The 20905-nt window shown below is 48.7% G+C and overlaps 1 protein-coding gene across 2 annotated transcripts in view; it reads right to left on the bottom strand.

The window, feature by feature from the left end:
• CAPN5 (calpain 5) overlaps positions 1–20905 on the bottom strand; it is a 120614-nt gene that overhangs the window by 70492 nt on the left and 29217 nt on the right. For both annotated transcript variants that reach the window (XM_060235019.1, XM_060235020.1), the window contains exon 2: positions 4491–4622. In XM_060235019.1, the coding sequence (XP_060091002.1) occupies positions 4491–4622 (132 nt within the window). The remainder of the gene's footprint in view (positions 1–4490; positions 4623–20905) is intronic.

Below are 20905 nucleotides of genomic sequence, written 5' to 3' on the forward strand. Positions count from 1 at the left end.
GAGAGCTGCCTTTGAGAGTCAAAAATTGTTTCAAAGCCAACACAAATTTTGCTCTCGCTTAGAAAAAAAAGGGACTGTTTTTTGACATGAGACAGAAAGCCTGAAACGATGCCAGACTGCTCTGACTCGCTGTGCTTGTTCCTTATCTTGCTGTTTTTATTTTGTTTAATTTTTCTATTTAAACAATATTTAAAAGGACATGCTGCTTTGACCCAATTTCATTTTTCTGTCAGGAGAACGATCCAATTAAACAAACCTTACCCCTTTGGGAATGCAAAAAAATACTGACTGAGCCAGTGTGGTGTAGTGGTTAAGCGTGCGGACCCTTATCTGATTCCCCACTCCTCCACTTGCACCTGCTGGAATGGCCTTGGGTTAGCCAGAGCTCTCTTGCAGAGCTGTCCTTGAAAGGGCAGCTTCTGGGAGAGCTCCCTCAGCCCCACCCACCTCACAGAGTGTCTGTTGTGGGGGGAGGAGATATAGGAGATTGTAAGCTGCTCTGAGTCTCTGATTCAGAGAGAGAGGCGGGGTATAAATCTGCAGTCTTCTTCTTCTGTTGTGGGGGGTAGGTGATATAGGAGATTGTAAGCCACTCTGAGTCTCTGATTCAGAGAGAAGAGCGGGGTATAAATCTGCGGTCTTCTTCTTCTGTTGTGGGGGGAGGAGATATAGGAGATTGTAAGCTGCTCTGAGTCTCTGATTCAGAGAGAAGGGCAGGGTATAAATCTGCGGTCTTCTTCTTCTGTTGTGGGGGGAGGAGATATAGGAGATTGTAAGCTGCTCTGAGTCTCTGATTCAGAGAGAAGGGCAGGGTATAAATCTGCGGTCTTCTTCTTCTGTTGTGGGGGGAGAAGATATAGGAGATTGTAAGCCGCTCTGAGTCTCTGATTCAGAGAGAAGGGCGGAGTATATATCTGTGGTCTTCTTCTTCTGTTGTGGGGGGAGGAGATATAGGAGATTGTAAGCTGCTCTGAGTCTCTGATTCAGAGAGAAGAGCGGGGTATAAATCTGCGGTCTTCTTCTTCTGTTGTGGGGGGAGGAGATATAGGAGATTGTAAGCTGCTCTGAGTCTCTGATTCAGAGAGAAGGGCAGGGTATAAATCTGCGGTCTTCTTCTTCTGTTGTGGGGGGAGAAGATATAGGAGATTGTAAGCCGCTCTGAGTCTCTGATTCAGAGAGAAGGGCGGAGTATATATCTGTGGTCTTCTTCTTCTGTTGTGGGGGGAGGAGATATAGGAGATTGTAAGCTGCTCTGAGTCTCTGATTCAGAGAGAAGAGCGGGGTATAAATCTGCGGTCTTCTTCTTCTGTTGTGGGGGGAGGAGATATAGGAGATTGTAAGCTGCTCTGAGTCTCTGATTCAGAGAGAAGGGCAGGGTATAAATCTGCGGTCTTCTTCTTCTGTTGTGGGGGGAGAAGATATAGGAGATTGTAAGCCGCTCTGAGTCTCTGATTCAGAGAGAAGGGCGGAGTATATATCTGTGGTCTTCTTCTTCTGTTGTGGGGGGAGGAGATATAGGAGATTGTAAGCTGCTCTGAGTCTCTGATTCAGAAAGAAAGGCGGGGTATAAATCTGCAGTCGTCTTCTTGTAACTGGGCCCCTGACAGTGCATTGTTGCCTGAAGCCAACAGTTGTCAGAAACACCTATAAAACCACCCCTCATTTTTTTAAAAAAAAAACCTCACTGCCCTATTAGGAAGGCTGGAAGGGAACTGAAAACATATCACTCAGTATCATAATGCCCCTGTATAAATTGATGGTGTGGCCTCATTTGGAGTACTGTGTACAATTCTGGTCACTGCACCTCAAAAAAGATATTATACCATTGGAACAAGTGCAGAAAAGGGCAACTAGAATGATTCAAGAGTTGGAACACTTTCCCAATGAAGAAAGGTTAAAACACTTGGGGCTCTTCAGCTTGGAGAAATGTCGACTGAGGGGTGACATGATAGAGGTTTACAAGATTAGGTATGGGACAGAGAAGGTAGAGAAAGAAGTACTTTTCTCCCTCTCTCACAACACAAGAACTCATGGGCACTCAGTTAAATTGCTGAGCACTTGGGTTAGAAGGGATAAAAGGAAGTCCTTCTTCACCCAAAGGGTGATTAACAGCTGGAATTCACTGCCACAGGAGGTGGTGGCGGCTACAAACATAGACGGCTTCAAGAGGGGATTGGATCAATGTCTGGAGCAGAAGTCCATCAGTGGCTATTACCCACAAGGTATAGATGGAATTCCCTGTCTGGGGCAAATGATTCTCTGTATTTTTGGTGCTTGGGGGGCAGCAGTGGGTGGACTTCTAGTGTCCTGGCCCCACTGGTGGACCTCCTGATGGCACCTGGTTTTGGCCACTGCGTGACACAAAGTTTTGGACTGGATGGGCCACTGGTCTGATTCAACATGGCTTCTCTTATGTTCCCTATGTTTCCTTTGTAGGGATCATTTTGGGGGAAGCCAAAATGTGAGAGGGTTGTTTCTCTTTCACTCACTGTCTACATGAGCCTAACCAGACATCCCCGTGTGGGCTCAAGTGTTCTACAGAGAGCGTGACCACATCGCATCACAATTTCTTTTTTAAAAAGGAAACTCTTCAGAAGGGTTTATTAGTACGCCTTGCTCTGGAAGCCAGAAGAGAACTTCTGAGCAGAGAGTGAAAGAATGCATAGGATGTCAACAATGGGGGAACTGGAGGCGGGGAGAGATGAGACATAAAAACAGACAGCCTTCAATAAGAGAACAGACAAAAAGAAAGCTATTTTCACCCCCGCAATGCTGCATACGTAGGTACAGACTTTCAAGGGACGCGCTGAACCAAACCTTTACAGAAAAAAAGATATCCTGACCTATGCTGTTTAGAAGAGATTCACAGTGAAGGATTTCTGCGTTGGATTATGGAGTAAATACAGAGGTTTTTAAGATGTATTTTTCACCAAGTGAAAACAGTCATCTACGTTTCCAAAAACGACCTCTGGCGGCATAGAGTTTATTTTTGTCAAAAATATGAAGGAAGGGCACCAAGTTAGAATACGTTGGTAGATCCTTATGAGGAGAGCCCCGCTGGACCAGACCAGTGGTCCATCTAGTCCAGCATCCTGTCTCACACGATGGCCAACCAGTTCCTCTGGAGGGCCAACAACAAGGCATAGAGGCCGAGGTCTTCATAAAATACGAGAAGACCCCGGCTGGATCAGAGCAGTGGTCCATCTAGTCCAGCATCCTGTCTCACACAGTGGCCAACCAGTTCCTCTGGAGGGCCAACAACAAGGCATAGAGGCCGAGGTCTTCATAAAATACGAGAAGACCCCGGCTGGATCAGACCAGTGGTCCATCTAGTCCAGCATCCTGTCTCACACAGTGGCCAACCCGTCCCTCTGGAGGGCCAACAACAAGGTATAGAGTCTGAGGCCTTCATAAAATATGAGAAGACCCCGGCTGGATCAAAGCAGTGGTCCATCTAGTCCAGCATCCTGTCTCACACAGTGGCCAACCAGTTCCTCTGGAGGGCCAACAACAAGGCATAGAGGCCGAGGTCTTCATAAAATACGAGAAGACCCCGGCTGGATCAGACCAGTGGTCCATCTAGTCCAGCATCCTGTCTCACACAGTGGCCAACCAGTCCCTCTGGAGGGCCAACAACAAGGTATAGAGTCTGAGGCCTTCATAAAATATGAGAAGACCCCGGCTGGATCAAAGCAGTGGTCCATCTAGTCCAGCATCCTGTCTCACACAATGGCCAACCAGTTCCTCTAAAGGGCAAACAACAGGGAACAGACGCTGAGGGCCCTTGAGGTTGACTTCTGGCAACATCCTGGCACCTTCCAAATCAGGGAACAGCAATAAGTTGAAAGATACAAGTGGGCAGCCGGGGAAGACAGAATTTTGACTCCAGAATACTGAATTTTTTTGTTGTTCAGTCACACAGTCGAGTCCGACTCTTTGTACATGCAATACACACAATAGACATGCATGTACACACATACACCCCTTTTTTATTTGGGAACCTCTGAACAGTTTTCAAAACTTTCTACCACAATCATGTGACCTAGAAACAGCAAATATAGAAATAGAAACACATTTGCAAGAAGCAGTGAAAAAACTGCTCAACGTGAATCATGATTAGGGTTGCCTAGCAGTGGCTGGCACTGGCAGGAGATGGGAGGGTGGGGACATGGGCGTTATTGGTGGTTCACACCGTGTGACATCACTTCTGGGAAAACCGGAAGGGACATCAGATTGCTCTAGCTGCGGCTGGAAACTCTAAGGCAGTTTCTGGCAATTCCTAGAGTGCTGTGAAGTCACTTCCTGTTTCAACCAGAAGTGACATCATGCCACAAGTGACTTGGGTGACTTTTCCCCCCTCCAACCACCCAAAGGAGCAGCAACAGGAAGAGGGGGTTGCCAGGCATAGCAAGAGAGTTGGCAACCCCTTGCAAGGGGCAGACGCTATGTGGATCAAGCGGCACCATCTTCCACCCATGGCCTGTACTTACCTTCTGCCACAAGGATTCCCTGGATGCCAGCGAAGAGCAGGCCGCGACAAACCAGCAGTTCCCCACTTGACCCTGGTGCAAATCATGGGAGCTGATGCCATCCACGAAGAGGTGAGGGTCGTCACAGATCTCCTGCGGGAAGAGGAGAAGAGATCAGAAGAACATAAGAGAAGCCATGTTGGATCAGGCCAATGACCCATCCAGTCCAGCACTCTGTGTCACATAAGAACATAAGAGAAGCCATGTTGGATCAGGCCTATGGCCCATCCAGTCCAACACTCTGTATCACATAAGAGAAGCCCTGTTGGATCAGGCCAATGGCCCATCCAGTCCAACACTCTGCGTCACATAAGAACATAAGAGAAGCCCTGTTGGATCAGGCCAAAGGCCCATCCAGTCCAACACTCTGTGTCACATAAGAACATAAGAGAAGCCCTGTTGGATCAGGCCAATGGCCCATCCAGTCCAACACTCTGGGTCACATAAGAGAAGCCATGTTGAATCAGGCCAATGGCCCATCCAGTCCAACACTCTGCGTCACATAAGAACATAAGAGAAGCCATGTTGGATCAGGCCAATGGCCCATCCAGTCCAACACTCTGTGTCACATAAGAACATAAGAGAAGCCATGCTGGATCAGGCCAATGGCCCATCCAGTCCAACACTCTGTCACATAAGAACATAAGAGAAGCCATGCTGGATCAGGCCAATGGCCCATCCAGTCCAACACTCTGTGTCACACAGTGGCCAAAAAACCCAGGTGCCATCAGGAGGTCCACCAGTGGGGCCAGGACACTAGAAGTCCTCCCACAGTGCCCCCCCCCAAGCACCAAGAATTCAGAGCATCACTTGCTCCAGACAGAGAGTTCCAACAATATGCTGTGGCTAATAGCCACTGATGGACCTCTGCTCCATATGTTCATCCAATCCCTTCTTGAAACTGTCTGTGCTGGCAGCCATCACTACTTCCTGTGGCAGTGAATTCCATGTGTTAATCACCCTTTGGGTGAAGAAGAACTTCCTTTTATCCATTCTAACCCGACTGCTCAGCAATTTCATGGAGTGCCCACGCGTTCTCATATTGTGAGAAAGGGAGAAAAGAACCAGCAGGCTGAAATTAAATCAAAAGAGTTTCCGGCTCAATGTTAGGAAGAACTTCCTGACCGTTAGAGCGGTTCCTCAGTGGAACAGGCTTCCTCCTCGGGAGGTGGTGGGCTCTCCTTCCTTGGAGGTTTTTAAACAGAGGCTAGATGGCCATCCGACAGCAATGAGGATCCTGTGAATTTAGGGGGAGGTACTTGTGAGTTTAGAGTGGTTCCTCAGTGGAATAGGCTTCTTGGGGAAGTGGTGGGCTCTCCTTCCTTGGAGGTTTTTCAACAGAGGCTAGATGGCCATCTGACAGCAATGAAGATCCTGTGAATTTAGCGGGAGGTGTTTGTCTGTTTCCTACATTGTGCAGGGGGTTGGACTAGATGACCCTAGATGACCCGACTCTATGATTCTATGACGTCTTTCTCTGCCTTCTCTATCGCAGGCATCACCTAGTCAACCTCTCCCATGTCACCCTGCAGTCGACGTTTCTCCAAGTTCAAGAGCCCCGAGCGTTTTAACCTTTCTTCATAGGGAAAGGGTTCCAACCCTTTAATCATTCTAGCTGCCCTTTTCCGCACTGCTCTGTCTAGCATTACCGACTTGATCTGGAAAAAAATAATGATGGAATATCAAAAGAAAATATAAAAACATCAGTCCCACAATCTGGCTTTGAACTGCTAGCTAAGCACAAGGGGCAGGAGTCCAGGGTTCTGATTGAATGGCAATTATGCTATCCTTTAGCACAAAGGAGGCTTTCTTCGAAATGAGAGACTCTTGCGTCAGCGAATCAGTCCTTAGTACCGGGAAAGTGGTGTTGTTAGCGGAATGCGTCTGCTGGATCTGCCCCAAGACCTTTCTTGAACTAAAAGGTAGAACTCTACACAGCAATAAGAGTACAGCAAATGGGACCAGAATGAACTGGACTGATATTAGAATCAGGACTCCAGGGTCAACCCCCTGCACAATGCAGGAAATTCACAAGTATCTCCCCCTAAATTCACAGGATCCGCATTGCTGTCAGGTGGCCATCTAGCCTCTGTTGAAAAACCTCTAACAAAAGAGAGCCCACCACCTCCCAAGGAAGCTTGTTCCACTGAGGAACCGTTCTAAACTCACAGATACCTCCCCCTAAATTCACAGAATCTTCATTGCTGTCAGATGGCCATCTAGGCCTCTGTTGAAAAACCTCCAAGGAAGGAGAGCCCACCACCTCCCGAGGAAGCCTGTTCCACTGAGGAACCGCTCTAACAGTCAGGAAGTTCTTCCTGTTAGGTGGATCTGTAACTGGCTGACAGATCGCACCCAAAGAGTGCTTGTGAATGGTTCCTCATCCTCTTGGAGAGGAGGCACATTGCATTTGCCTTTTTAGCCCTCGCATCACACTGTTGACTCATGTTCAGCGTATGATCCACTAAGACCCCTAGATCCTTTTCGCACATACTGCTGCTAAGACAAGTCTCCCCTTTCCTATAGCCATGCGTTGGATGTTTCCTACCTAAATGCAGAACACTTATCCCTGTTAAGATTCCTTTTTATTGGTTTTAGCCCAGTTTCCCAGCCTGTCAAGACCATCCTGGATTCTGCTTCTGTCTTCTACGGTATTTGCAGCCCCTTCCAATTTAGTATCATCTGCAAATTTAATAAGCGTTCCTTCTATTCCTTCATCCAAATGAAATCATTTATAAATGAACAATATGTTCATTTTATAAGGTAGCTTTTTTAAAAAGAGCTTCTGCTTGAAATGCTGAAGGGTTACAATTTGAGTTTTGCGTAACCTCATTCCCTGGCAGTTTGTGCTCGGCTCAGCCTCCTGCGGTGGCCATTTTGTGGTTGGCAGTGCCCGTTTTGTGGTTGCCACCCACCACCCTGTGACAGGATTCCAAAGGGGCCCACAGGCTTGAAAAGGTTTGGGAACCATGCTCTAGTTTTTGTGAAGCCAAGGGTACTCTTGGCAGGGTTTATTTTTTTGCAGGAGGAACTCCTTTGCATATTAAGACACACCCCCTGATGTAGCCAATTCTCCTGGAGCTTACAGTAGGCCCTGCACTAAGAGCCCTGTAAGCTCTAAGAGGATTGGCTACATCAGGGGTGTGTGGCCCAGGGGTGGAATTCTAGCAGAAGCTCCTTTGCATATTAGGCCACATCCCCTGATGTAGCCAATCCTCTTAGAGCTTACAGTAGGCCCTGTACTAAGAGCCCTGTAAACTCTTGGGAGGATTGGCTACATCAGGGGTGTGTGGCCTAATCTGCAAAGGAGTTCCTGCTATTTTAAAAAAAAAGCCCTAATGTTTGGAAAGGCACAGTGAAAGCAAAATCCAGTGGCACCTTATTTATTTAGTTATTTACATCATTCCGAGTCCAACTTTCTCCCTTGGATTTAAGGCGGATTACTCAGAGGGAAGAAGAAGACTGCAGATTTATGCTCTGCCCTTCTCTCTGAATCAGAGACTCAGAGTGGCTCACAATCTCCTATATCTTCTCCCCCCACAACAGACACCCTGTGAGGTGGGTGGGGCTGAGAGAGCTCTGACAGAAGCTGCCCTCCCTTTCAAGGACAACCTCTGCCAGAGCTATGGCTGACCCAAGGCCATCCTAGCAGCTGCAAGTGGAGGAGTGGGGAATCAAACCCGGTTCTCCCAGATAAGAGTCTGCATACTTAACCACTACACCAAACTGGCTCTCTGGGAGTCACATACAATCAACAGGATGGGACATTCAGTGAACAGTGAAACAAGGATTTGGGTTGTAGAAGCAACCAGAAGTCTAACAAGCAAAGCTGAAGCACAGCAGAAATGTTAACATGACACATTAAATGATGCGAAAAATTACATCGTAGAATCCTAGTTTCAGCAAGCTCTACACAGTGGCATACACCACAGTTCCTAAGGGACTTTGTGAATCATTTACCACAGTGCTACTCGATTGCCTGCGTGGGAAAGCCCTCTTGAATAATTCAGTTTTGCATAGTTTGCAGAAAGCCAGGAGAATGGGGGCCTTCCTTAGGCAGGCCATTAAGAACATCAGAAGAGCCCTGCTGGATCAGACCAGACGTCCATCTATTGGACAGCCTGTCTCACACGGCGGTCATCCAGTTCCTCTGGAGGGCCAACAACAGGGCAGAGAGGCCAAGGTCTTCATAAGAATATCAGAAGAACCCTGCTGGATCAGACCAGTGGTACATCTAATCCAGTATCCTGTCTCACACAATGGCCAATCAATTCCTCTGGAGGGCCAAAAACAGGGCAGAGAGGCCAAGGTCTTCATAAGAACATCAGAAAAACCCTGCTGGATCAGACCAGTGGTCCATCTAATCCAGCATCCCGTCTCACACAGCGGCCAATCAATTCCTCTGGAGGGCCAAAAACAGGGCAGAGAGGCCAAGGTCTTCATAAGAACATCAGAAAAACCCTGCTGGATCAGACCAGTGGTACATCTAATCCAGCATCCTGTCTCACACAAGGGTCAGCCAGTTCCTCATGAGGGTCAATGACAGGGCAGAGAGGCCGAGATCTTCATAAGAACATTAGAAGAGCCCTGCTGGATCATCTAATGGAACATCTAATCCAGTGGAACATCTAATCCAGCCTCCTGTCTCACACAGTGGCCAACCAGTTCCTCACGAGGGCCAATAACAGGGCAGAGAGGCCAAGGCCTTCATAAGAACATAAGAAGAGCCCTGCTGGATCAGACTGATGGTCCATCTAGTCCAGCCTACTGTCTCACACAGTGGCCAACCAGTTCCTCTGGAGGGCCAGCAACAGGGCATAGAGGCCGAGGCCTTCGCCTAATGTTGCCACCTGGCACTGGGATTCAGAGACTGACTACTTCAGAACATGGACGTTCCCCACACTCACTACGGCTAGTAGCCACTGATAGATTCATGGGGGGGGGGGGGAGTCTACCTAATCCCCTTTGAAAGCTGTTTATTCCTGTGGCTGCCACTACATCCTCTTCGCAGCAGATCCCACACTTTAATCGCTCCTTGTGTAAAGAACTATTTCCTTTCGTCTGTCCTGAACCTACTGCCCGTTCTACAAGGTGGGGGCCACAACAGAGGAGACGCGTGGAGGGGCAGTCATGGATTTTGCCCATTTGAAGGTGGGCACCCACGGAGAACTCTGCTCCGATGAGCGAAACCATCATGGCAAAGACTAACACGTATTTCAACATGTGCTTTTGTAAATCTCAGCGGTCATGTTGGAGGGAGGGGTTAAGGTTTGGCATGAATCACACTAGGGGCCTTCGTATCAGCCCACCTTAGACTTGACTCTGCTACCCCAAACCTGCCCCATAGAATTTCCCAATATCACTGCCCGTCACATATCTGTCCAACAAAGTGGGCTGTGATATAGATGCTTTCACCTCAAAATCACTGTTGGTCATCTTTAGGGTGCTGATGGAATTTCTGGGGTCTTATTTTGCTATGACACACTAACTATCAGATAGAAGAAGAAAAAGAAGAAGATATTGGATTTATATCCCGCCCTCCACTCCGAAGAGTCTCAGAGCGGCTCAAGATCTCCTTTCCATTCCTCCCCCACAACAGACACCCTGTGAGGTAGATGAAGATATTGGATTTATATCCCGCCCTCCACTCCAAAGAGTCTCAGAGCAGCTCACAATCTCCTTTACCTTCCTCCCCCACAACAGACACCCTGTGAGGTGTGTGGGGCTGCAGAGGGCTCTCCCAGCAGCTGCCCTTTCGAGGGCAACCTCTGCCAGAGCTATGGCTGACCCAAGGCCATGCTAGCAGGTGCAAGTGGAGGAGTGGGGGAATCAAACCCCGTTCTCCCAGATAAGAGAGCTCTGGCTGACCCAAGGCCATTCCAGCAGCTGCAAGTGAAAGAGTGGAGAATCAAACCCAGTTCTCCCAGATAAGAGAGCTATGGCTGACCCAAGGCCATTCCAGCAGCTGCAAGTGGAGGAGTGGGGAATCAATCCCGGTTCTCCCAGATAAGAGAACTATGGCTGACCCAAGGCCATTCCAGCAGCTGCAAGCGGAGGAGTGGGGAATCAAACCCGGTTCTCCCAGATAAGAGAGCTCTGGCTGACCCAAGGCCATTCCAGCAGGTGCAAGTGGAGGAGTGGGGAATCAAACCCGGTTCTCCCAGATAAGAGAACTATGGCTGACCCAAGGCCATTCCAGCAGCTGCAAGTGGAGGAGTGGGGAATCAAACCCGGTTCTCCCAGATAAGAGAGCTCTGGCTGACCCAAGGCCATTCCAGCAGGTGCAAATGGAGGAGTGGGGGAATCAAACCCGGTTCTCCTAGATAAGAGAGCTCCAGCTGACCCAAGGCCATTCCAGCAGCTGCAAGTGGAGGAGTGGGGAATCAAACCCGGTTCTCCCAGATAAGAGAGCTCTGGCTGACCCAAGGCCATTCCAGCAGCTGCAAGGGGAGGAGTGGGGAATCAAACCCGGTTCTCCCAGATAAGAGAGCTCTGGCTGACCCAAGGCCATTCCAGCAGCTGCAAGTGGAGGAGTGGGGAATCAATCCCGGTTCTCCCAGATAAGAGAGCTCTGGGTGACCCAAGGCCATTCCAGCAGGTGCAAGTGGAGGAGTGGGGAATCAAACCCGGTTCTCCCAGATAAGAGTCCTCACACTTAACCACTACACCAAACTGGCTCTCCTACACCAAACCGCTGAAAAACTATATGTATACTATGTGTATACTCTTATACATTTTGTTGTGATGTTTAATGTTTCTAAGGTTTTAAATGTTTTAAATGTTTATATATTTAATGTTAGTTTAATTTTGTTTGATACTTTATTGTGAGCCGCCCTGAGCCACTTCGTGGGAAGGGCGGGATATAAATCATAAAAATATATAAAAAATAAAAAAATAAATACTTAAATCCTTATGTATGTTTTCATACAATCTTTTATCAGTACATACAATTTCAGATTCAAATTCAGCGTAACTTTATAATCTCTTCCCTCAAAAAAAAAAAATTACAAACCACTGGAGTCAACGATTAATTCCAAAATTTTTCCAATGGAGGGATTAGTAGCCTTCATACATCCTTCCTTCAATAAGCAAAGTCCTTCAATGACACAGTCAAGTAACGTGTTTTAAAATTCTTCCAGGTAGAAGGATCAGGAAAACTTTACAGCCTTCATGAGATGCCCCCTCTAGATTTCAGTGTTTCAGTACTGGTCTTCAGTTATCAGGCTGTTAAAACGGAACCCGCTTTCAACAGCTTCTCACACAGACTCCAAGTTCATAAGCTTCAACGGAATCAATAGGTTCTCCAGTAGGAGATTATGAACTTTGATTATGAACTGCTGGATCAGACCACTGGGCCATCTAGTCCATCAGCCTTTCTCACACAGTGGCCAGCCAGCTCCTCTGAACTGGTTCTCCCTTCTGTACTTTTCCCAGCTCTGGGATGTCCTTTTTGAGATACAGTGACCAGGTTCAATCCCCATCAATTATACAAAGGACCAGGTAGTACGTGATGTGGAAGGCTTCTACGTGAAACTCAGGAGAGTAGCTCCCAGTTTACACTGACCTCAGTCAAACCAGGGCCTTTTTGTAGCAGGAACTCCTTTGCATATTAGGCCACACCCTCTGCTGTAGCCAATCCTCCTGGAGCTTACAGGGCTCTTAGTACAGGGCCTACTGTAAGCTCCAGGATTGGCTGCATCAGGGGGTGTGGCCTAATATGCAAAGGAGCTTCTGCTAGAATTCCACCCCTGGGCCACACACCCCTGATGTAGCCAATCCTCCCAAGAGTTTACAGAGCTCTTCGTACAGGGCCTACTGTAAGCTCCAGGATTGGCTACATCAGGGAGGTGTGCCTTAATATGCAAAGGAGCTTGTGCTAGAATTCCACCCCTGGGCCACACACCCCTGATGTAGCCAATCCTCCCATGAGTTTACAGGGCTCTTGGTACAGGGCCTTACTGTAAGCTCCAGGATTGGCTACATCAGGGGTGTGTGGCCTAATATGCAAAGGCGCTTCTGCTAGAATCCCACCCCTGGGCCACACACCCCTGATGTAGCCAATCCTCCTGGAGCTTAAAGGCCTCTTAGTACAGGGCCTACTGTAAGCTCCAGGATTGGCTACATCAGCGGTGGCCAACGGTAGCTCTCCGGACGTTTTTTTGCCTACAACTCCCATCAGCCCCAGCCATTGGCCATGCTAGCTGGGGCTGAAGGGAGTTGTAGGCAAAAACATCTGGAGAGCTACCGTTGGCCACCCCTGGGCTACATCGTTGGGGTGCCGCCTAATATGCAAAGGAGTTCCTGATACAAAAAAAAAAAGTCGCGTAGACCAATCATCTGACTCAGTGTCTGGCACTTCATGGGTACGTTTCTAAACTGGCAACTGCTAATGTTCTCTGTGTACAGGGGTGGGTGTTTGGAAGGGAGAACCTGCCTTCTGGGCCTACCAATCTGCCCTGCAAAAGATCCCAAAATCGCCTCCCCCTCTCCGCAATGGGCTCACTTCTAACCCTGAAGCCCAGCTGGAGAGAAAATGAGTTTAAATTATGATCACCGGGTTTGGAGATTTCCCAGGATCGCAACTGATCTCCAAGGCACAGAAATCAGTTTGCCTGGAGAAGACGGCTGCTTTGGAGCGTGGACTCTACGTAGGGGTGTCAAACATGCGGCCTGGGGGCTGAATCAGGCCCTAAAGGAACTGGCTGTCATCTGTTTTGTTCTCCCTCCCTCTTGCTCCCTTCTGCATCACAGCTTGCTTTGCCAGGCTTGCTCAATCGCACACAAGCTACCGAGCAAAACCTCTATTCTCCCCATTGGCTGAGCCTCTTCCCTTGGGGAGGAAGAGGGGGAAAGGCAGAGTTTGCTTTGCCAGGGTGTCTCAATTGCACAGCAGAGCTACTGAGCAAAGCCTCTCTTCTTTCTATTGGCTGAGGCTCCTTCCTCTCCTGGTCCCCTGGGGAAGGAAAGAAAGAGCCAGAGCTTCCTTTGCCCAGTTCCCCTGGATCCCACAGGAGAAGAAATATAAAGACAGCATCTTTAAGACCAATAAGTGCTAATGTTTTAAGCATGTTTAAAGCTTTTTTTAATCTTTCATTGTGTTTGTCTGTGTCCTTTATAAAGTTTATATCTCTGCTACCTAATCTTAAATACACAGACACACGGCCCAGCCCACATTGGCCTAGGTGGACAAGGTCTCATTTATGTCAGATCCTGCCCTCATAACAAATGAGTTGATGCTCCTGCTCTACGGCGTTACACCCCACTGAAATCCTTCCCCTTCCCAAACTCCACCCACCCCAGGCCCGCCTTCAAAATATCCAGGTATTTCCCAACTAGGGTTGCCAATCCCCAGGTGGGGGCAGGGGATCCCCCGGTTTGGAGAACCTCCCTCCACTTCAGGGTCGTCAGAAAGCGGGGGGAGGGGAGGGAAATGTCTGCTGGGAACTCTATTATTCCTGATAGAGATTTATTCCCATAGAAAATCAAGGTGAATTGATCCCCGGGTATCTGGGGCTTTGGGGGGGGCTGCTTTTTGAAGTAAAGGCACCAAATTTTCAGCACAGCATCTAGTGCCTCTCCCCAAAATATCCCCCAAGTTTCAAAACGATTGGACCAGGGGGTCCAATTCTATGAGCCCCAAAAGAAGGTGCCCCTGTCCTTCATGATTTCCATGGAACGAAGGCATTGAAAAGGTATGCCGTCCCTTTAAATGTGATGGCCAGAGCCCCCTTTGGAGTTCAATTATGCTTGTCACAACCTTGATCTTGGCTCCACCCCCAATGTCTCCTGGCTCCACCCCCCCAAAGTCTCCTGGCTCCACCCCCAAAGTCCCCAGATATTTCTTAAATTGGACTAGGCAACCCTATTCCCAACACAGGCCTGGCAACTCTGGTTTACATACTGCTTACAAACAGCGGTCTGGAATGCTGGATGGCAGAACGGATCCGTTGCTTCTAGGCTTCCCAATCCCCAGGTCCCAGCAGGGGAGCCCCTGGTTTTACAGGCTTCCCCCCGCCCCAGCCAGCTGGCCGGTAGGAGGAAGCCCCGCACCCACAGTCATTATGTACTTCTAGAGCTCTGGCAAGTTTAGAAACCTGCAAACGGGTCCATTTTAAAAATGTGTGCCTTTCAAGTTGAGCAGGAACAGGAAGCGCTTCATGGGGAAGAGTCAGCAGCAGCTTCGTCAGAGCACAGACCCTCCTTTTGTTTCACTTTTGTTTTCAGAGCAAGTAAAGTTGTGGAGGAACCAGAGGCAGTAAGTGTGTGTGTGAGAGAGAAAGATACAGAGGGAGGAGGGAATTTCTTTGCCTTCAGAGGGAATTTAGACGTCTCCCGTTTAAATTGGGGAAAGGGGAAATAAAACACAGGAGTTACTCAGCCCTCTGACGGGAGAAAGTGAATTCCAGATAGCTTTGCTTGCTTCAGAAAGCTCTCCCTGACCTCATGCGTCTGCGGGAAAAGCCATCCAGCTACATTCAATTAGCTGCTAGCTGGCAGTATTTCAAAAATCATTTCGCCCTGACTTCAGGGCAGGCCTGCGCTAGGGATTCAGAGCAGACCGACTTAATCCCAGCTTTCGGGCCCAGCAGTCCTGGAAGTTCTTCGGCGAAAGAGCTGCTGGGCTAACGAAGAGCCAATATCCATGCTTTGCAAAAATGCGCTGTTCCCTGGTTGGCTTGGGGAAAGGTCTTCAGCGAGTTTTGCACAGACAAAACTGCCTTTTGAATCGGTTTGCCAGCGTCCAGGTAGGGCCGGGAGATCTCTGCAGATGACACACACCATTTCCTTTAGAGCAGAGATCATAGAATCATAGAGTTGGAAGGGACCTCCAGGGTCATCTAGTCCAACCCCCTGCACAATGCAGGAAACTCACAAATCCCTCCCCCTAAATTCACAGGATCTTCATTACTGTCAGATGGCCATCTAGCCTCTGTTTAAAAATCTCCAAGGAAGGAGAGCCCACCACCTCCCAAGGAAGCCTGTTCCACTGAGGAACTGCTCTAATGGTCAGGAAGTTCTTCCTAATGTTGATCCAGAAACTCTTTTGATTTAATTTCAACCCATTAGTTCTGGTCCTACCTTCTGGGACCACAGAAAAGAATTCCACCCCATCCTCTATGTGACAGCCCTTCAAGGACTTGAAGATGGTGATCATATCACCTCTCAGCCGCCTCCTAGAATCATAGAGTTGGAAGGGACCTCCAGGGTCATCTAGTCCAACCCCCTGCACAATGCAGGAAACTCACAAATCCCTCCCCCTAAATTCACAGGAACTTCATTGCTGTCAGATGGCCATCTAGCCTCTGTTTAAAACCTCCAAGGAAGGAGAGCCCACCACCTCCCGAGGAAGCCTGTTCCACTGAGGAACCGCTCTAATGGTCAGGAAGTTCTTCCTAATGTTGAGCCGGAAACTCTTTTGATTTAATTTCAACCCATTGGTTCTGGTCCTACCTTCTGGGACCACAGAAAAGAATTCCACCCCATCCTCTATGTGACAGCCCTTCAAGGACTTGAAGATGGTGATCACATCACCTCTCAGCCGCCTCCTAAAATCATAGAGTTGGAAGGGATCTCCAGGGTCATCTAGTCCAACCCCCTGCACAATGCAGGAAACTCGCAGATACCTCCCCATAAATTCACAGGATCTTCATTGCTGTCAGATGGCCATTTAGCCTCTGTTTCAAAACCTCCAAGGAAGGAGAGCCCACCACCTCCCGAGAAAGCCTGTTCCACTGAGGAATCGCTCTAACGGTCAGGTTCTTAGCCACAAGGAACAGCAGGAACACACTGTCCAGGGCAGTGATGCTCTGTCTTTTTGGAGCCTGGGGCGCAACAGTGTGAGGGCTTCTGGAGTGCTGGCCCTCCTGATGGCCCCTGGGTTTTGGCCACTGGGTAACGGAGTGTTGGACTGGATGGGCCATTGGCCTGATCCAACATGGCTTTGCTTATGCTTTTATGTCTGGGGCAATTATGTTCTGTCTTCTTGTTGCTTGGGGGGCAAGAGTGGCAGGGGGCTTCTGGAGTTCTGGCCCTGCTGGTGGACCTCCTGCTGGCACCTGAGTTTTAGCCACTGTGTGATATGGAGTGTTGGACTGGATGGGCCATTGGCCTGATCCAGCATGACTTCTTATGTCTGGGGCAGAGATGCTCTGTTTTCTTGGTACTTGGGGGGGCAACATTGAGAGGGCTTATGAAGTTCTGACCCCACTAGTGGACCTCTAGATAGCACCCAGGTTTTGGCCAATGTGTGACGCAGAATATCAGACTGGATGGGCCATTGCCCTGATCCAACATGGCTTCCCTTAGTATGTTCTTAGAAAATGGCTGCTTTGGAGGGTGGATTCTGTGGCATTACATCCTGCTGAAGCGGTAGGGTCGCCAAGTCCCTCCACCACTGCGGCGGGGGACTTGTTCCTTGTGCATGTGATGTGACATCATCGTGCCCGGAATGATGCGCTAGGGATGCTCTAGGATTCACGGTAAAACTCTATGGTACCATAGAGTTTTTAGTGCGAGTCCTAGAGCCTCCCTGGCGCTATGACATCACTTCTGGGTGACGTTATTATGCTAGGGACGGCACGCGGTGACGGGGCTTTTGGGGGGCAGGTTCCTGCCGGTGGGTTGGGGCCCCACTGGGTGGGGGAATCCTTCGCCCCTGGCAGGAGCTTGTCAGTCCTATGAAGTGGTCCCTCCCCTCCCAGGTTCCACACCCTAAATCTCCAAGCATTTCCCAACCTAGACTTGGCAACCTGACTTCTGAAGACAGTTCCCAGGAATCAAATGCATTCACATCAGCAATTAATGTATGATCTGAGCAGTCCTCCGGGAGTTCTGAGTGCAGTAGGATGCAAGCGCATTGAGTTTGCCAACCTCCAGGCAGAACCTGGAGCTCCCCTGGTTTTTAAAAGCACAGATGGATACTGTTAAACCGTCAGCATTTCGGAGAGGCTGCCAGTTCCATCGCTGTGGGACTCAAACCCGGAGAACAGATTAACAAGAGGGACAAGGTGCACACACAGAAGTCGATACAAAAATCAACCCCACAAGCGAAAAGCTAATGGATCCTGTAAAATCTGCCAGGATTCAGGAGAAGGTGCCCGTCGCATCTCTGTATGAATCATGTCTCTGAGAACAGATTAGCAAGAGGGACAAGCTGCACACACAGAGATTATATAAAAATCATCCCCACAGGGGAAAAGCTGATGGGTCCTATAAAAACTTCCAGGATTCAGGAGAAGGTGCCCGTCACATCTCTGTATGAATCATGTCTCTGAGAACAGATTAGCAAGAGTGACAAGCTGCACACACAGAGATTATATAAAAATCATCCCCACAGGGGAAAAGCTGATGGGTCCTATAAAAACTGCCAGGATTCAGGGGGAAGGTGCCTGTCGTACCTCTGTATGAATCATGCCTCTGAGAACAGATTGACAAGAGTGACAAGCTGCACACACAGAGGAGATACAAAAATCAACCCCACAGGCGAAAAGCTAATGGATCGTGTAAAAACTGCCAGGATTCAGGGGAAGGTGCCTGTTGCATCTCTGTATGAATCATGCCTCTGAGAACAGATTAACAAGAGTGACAGTCAACAGCCTCTCAGAGAGCCACTGTAGCGCTCGGGCGGCCGATCCCACAAACTCAAGAGGTCTCCACAGCAAGAGAACACCATCAGAAACATTTGGAAGACGCAAAGATGTCCCAAGCCAAAAGCCAGATTTCTTTTGACACCCCCACCCCTGACAAGAAGTAAACAAGCAGGGAACATCTGCTTAAGAAACTGCCAACGAGGGAACTCAAATAACTTCTTTCCTGCTACTCCGTGTTCCAGAGCGAGCAAATAAATCCAAACTGACTTGTAGATGACTACAAGGGCTTTTGCAGGTGGCATTGGAAACAGAAATACAGCAAACGGTTCTCGAGGATTACGGCGGTCCTCGCCTGCTAATTCCAAAAGCCGGGAGGAGAACGTGGTCTCCTTGGAACGTTGACAGCAGCAAAGAACAGATGTCTCCAGAACTTAAAAGCACAGTTGCCAAACTTCCACAAACAGACTGTGTGAGCAAACTGTTTAATAACAAACGCATCAAGAGAAATACATCTCCTAGTCTTCAGGGGTGTCTAACTTATTTGTTATGAGGACCGGATCTAACATAAATGAGACCTTGTTGGGCCGGGCCGTATGTGTACCTATTTAAGATGTAGCAGAGATACAGGACACAAACACAATGCAATATTTTTTTTAAAAAAAAAACTTAACACATGCTTAAAACATTAGCACTCGTCGGTCTTAAAGGTGCTTTCTTTGTATTTCTCCCATGAGATCCAGGGAACTCGGCAAAGGAAGTGCCGGCTCTTTCCTTCCTTCTCCAGGGGACTGGTGGGGGAGGAGCCTCAGCCAATAGAAGGAAGAGAGGCTTGGCTCAGTAGCTCTGCTGTGCGATTGAGAGAACCTGGAAAAACAAACTCTGCCTTCCCTCCTTCCTCCCCAAGGGAGGAGCCTCAGCCAATGGAGAAAACAGAGGTTTTGCTCTGTAGCTCCTGTGCAATTGAGCAAGCCTGGCAAAGCAAGCTGTTACGCAGACGGAAGCAAGAGATAGAGAGAAGGAAGCAGATGATACCAGTTGCTTGGGGGTCTGATTTGGCCCCCGGGACACATGTTTGACACCCCTGGACTAGAACTTGAGGGCATCCAATGAAGCTGATACGTGGGAGTTTCAGGACGGACAAAAGGAAACACTACTTTAACACAGAAAATGATTAAAATATGGAATTTGCTACCAGAGGAGGTAATGATGCCCGCAAGAATAAACAGTTTTAAAGGGGGATTAGATAGATTCATGGAGGATAAGTCTATCAATGGCTGCTAGGCATGGTGACTGAGGGGAACCTCCACATTCCCAGGCAGTCAGCCTCTGAAGCCCAGAGCCAGGAGGCAACATTAGGGAAGGCCTCAGTCTCCTGTTCTTGTCCCTCCAGAGCAGGGGTGGCCAAAGTTGCTTAAACGTAAGAGCACAGAGAATAAACGTCCAGTGTTTGAGAGCCGCAAAACATGAACATCAGATGTTTGAGAGACAGGAAAAGAAGGAAAGGTGGAAAGAAAGCAAATAGATGGGGGGAGGGAAAGGTCGCAAGAAAGCAACTTCAACTTTAAATGTATTCTCCAAGTCGTTGGCTGGAGAAGTGACTTCAAGATACAAATGCTTCTCCAAGCTGGTCACCAGGGCAGTGGGGGTTTCGAGAGCCACACAATATGTGTGAATGAGTCACAGTTTGGCCACCCCTGCTCCAGAGGAACTGGTTGGCCAATGATTGAGACAGGATGCTGGACTAGATGGGACCACTGGCCTCAGCTGTTCTCAATATTAGGGAAAGGCCTCAGCCTCTCTGCCCTGTTGTTGGCCTCCAGAGGAACTGGTTGGCCACTGTGTGAGACAGGATGCTGGAGAAGATAGACCACTGGTCCGATCAGCAGGGCTCTTTTTATGGGTGAAAGGGGATGGCAGACAGACAGACAACCATTCAGACAACCATTCAGTCTAATCCCACCCTTTCCCCCAAAGACCTCTAGGTGGCACCAAATAATTCCTTCCATTTTCTCCTCAGATTCCATGACCCACTGGAGATCACAACACTGGGTTAAGCTACATTAGCTCCATTCTAGATACCCTCCAATTCTTTCAGAGGGCAAGCCCCCTATATAGGGGGTGGGTTATCTGACAAAAAGAGATTTGCCTCTGGATAACTCATACACCAAAAAAACCTTTTGGGTATAGGGTTGCCAAGTCTGACTCAAGAAATATCTGGGGACTTTGGGGGTGGAGCCAGGAGACATTGGGGGTGGAGCCAGGAGCAAGGCTGAGACAAGCATAAATGAACTCCAAAGGGAGTTCTGGTCATCACATTTAAAGGGACTGCACACCTTTTTAAATGCCTTCCTTCCACTGGAAATAATGAAGGATAGGGGCACCTTCTGTTGGAAAAAGGAAGGAAAGGTCTCCTGTGCAAGCACCAGTCAATTCCGACTCTGGGGTGACGTTGCTTTCACAACGTTGTCACGGCAGACTTTTTACGGGGTGGTTGGCCATTGCCTTCCCCAGTCATCTACGCTTTCTGAGCAAGCTGGATACTCATTTTACCCACCTCGGAATGATGGAAGGCTGAGTCAACCTCGAACCAGCTACCTGAAAACCCAGCTTCCACCAGAGATCGAACTCAGGTCGTGAGCAGAGTTTAGGACTGCAGTACTGCAGCTTTAAGAAGAAGATGAAGAAGAAGATATTGGATTTATATCCCGCCCTCCACTCCGAAGAGTCTCAGAGCGGCTCACAATCTCCTTTACCTTCCTCCCCCACAACAGACACCCTGTGAGGTGG

The sequence above is a fragment of the Heteronotia binoei genome, chromosome 3 (assembly GCF_032191835.1).
Source record: "Heteronotia binoei isolate CCM8104 ecotype False Entrance Well chromosome 3, APGP_CSIRO_Hbin_v1, whole genome shotgun sequence".
In the NCBI taxonomy this organism is placed as follows: Eukaryota; Metazoa; Chordata; class Lepidosauria; order Squamata; family Gekkonidae; genus Heteronotia; species Heteronotia binoei.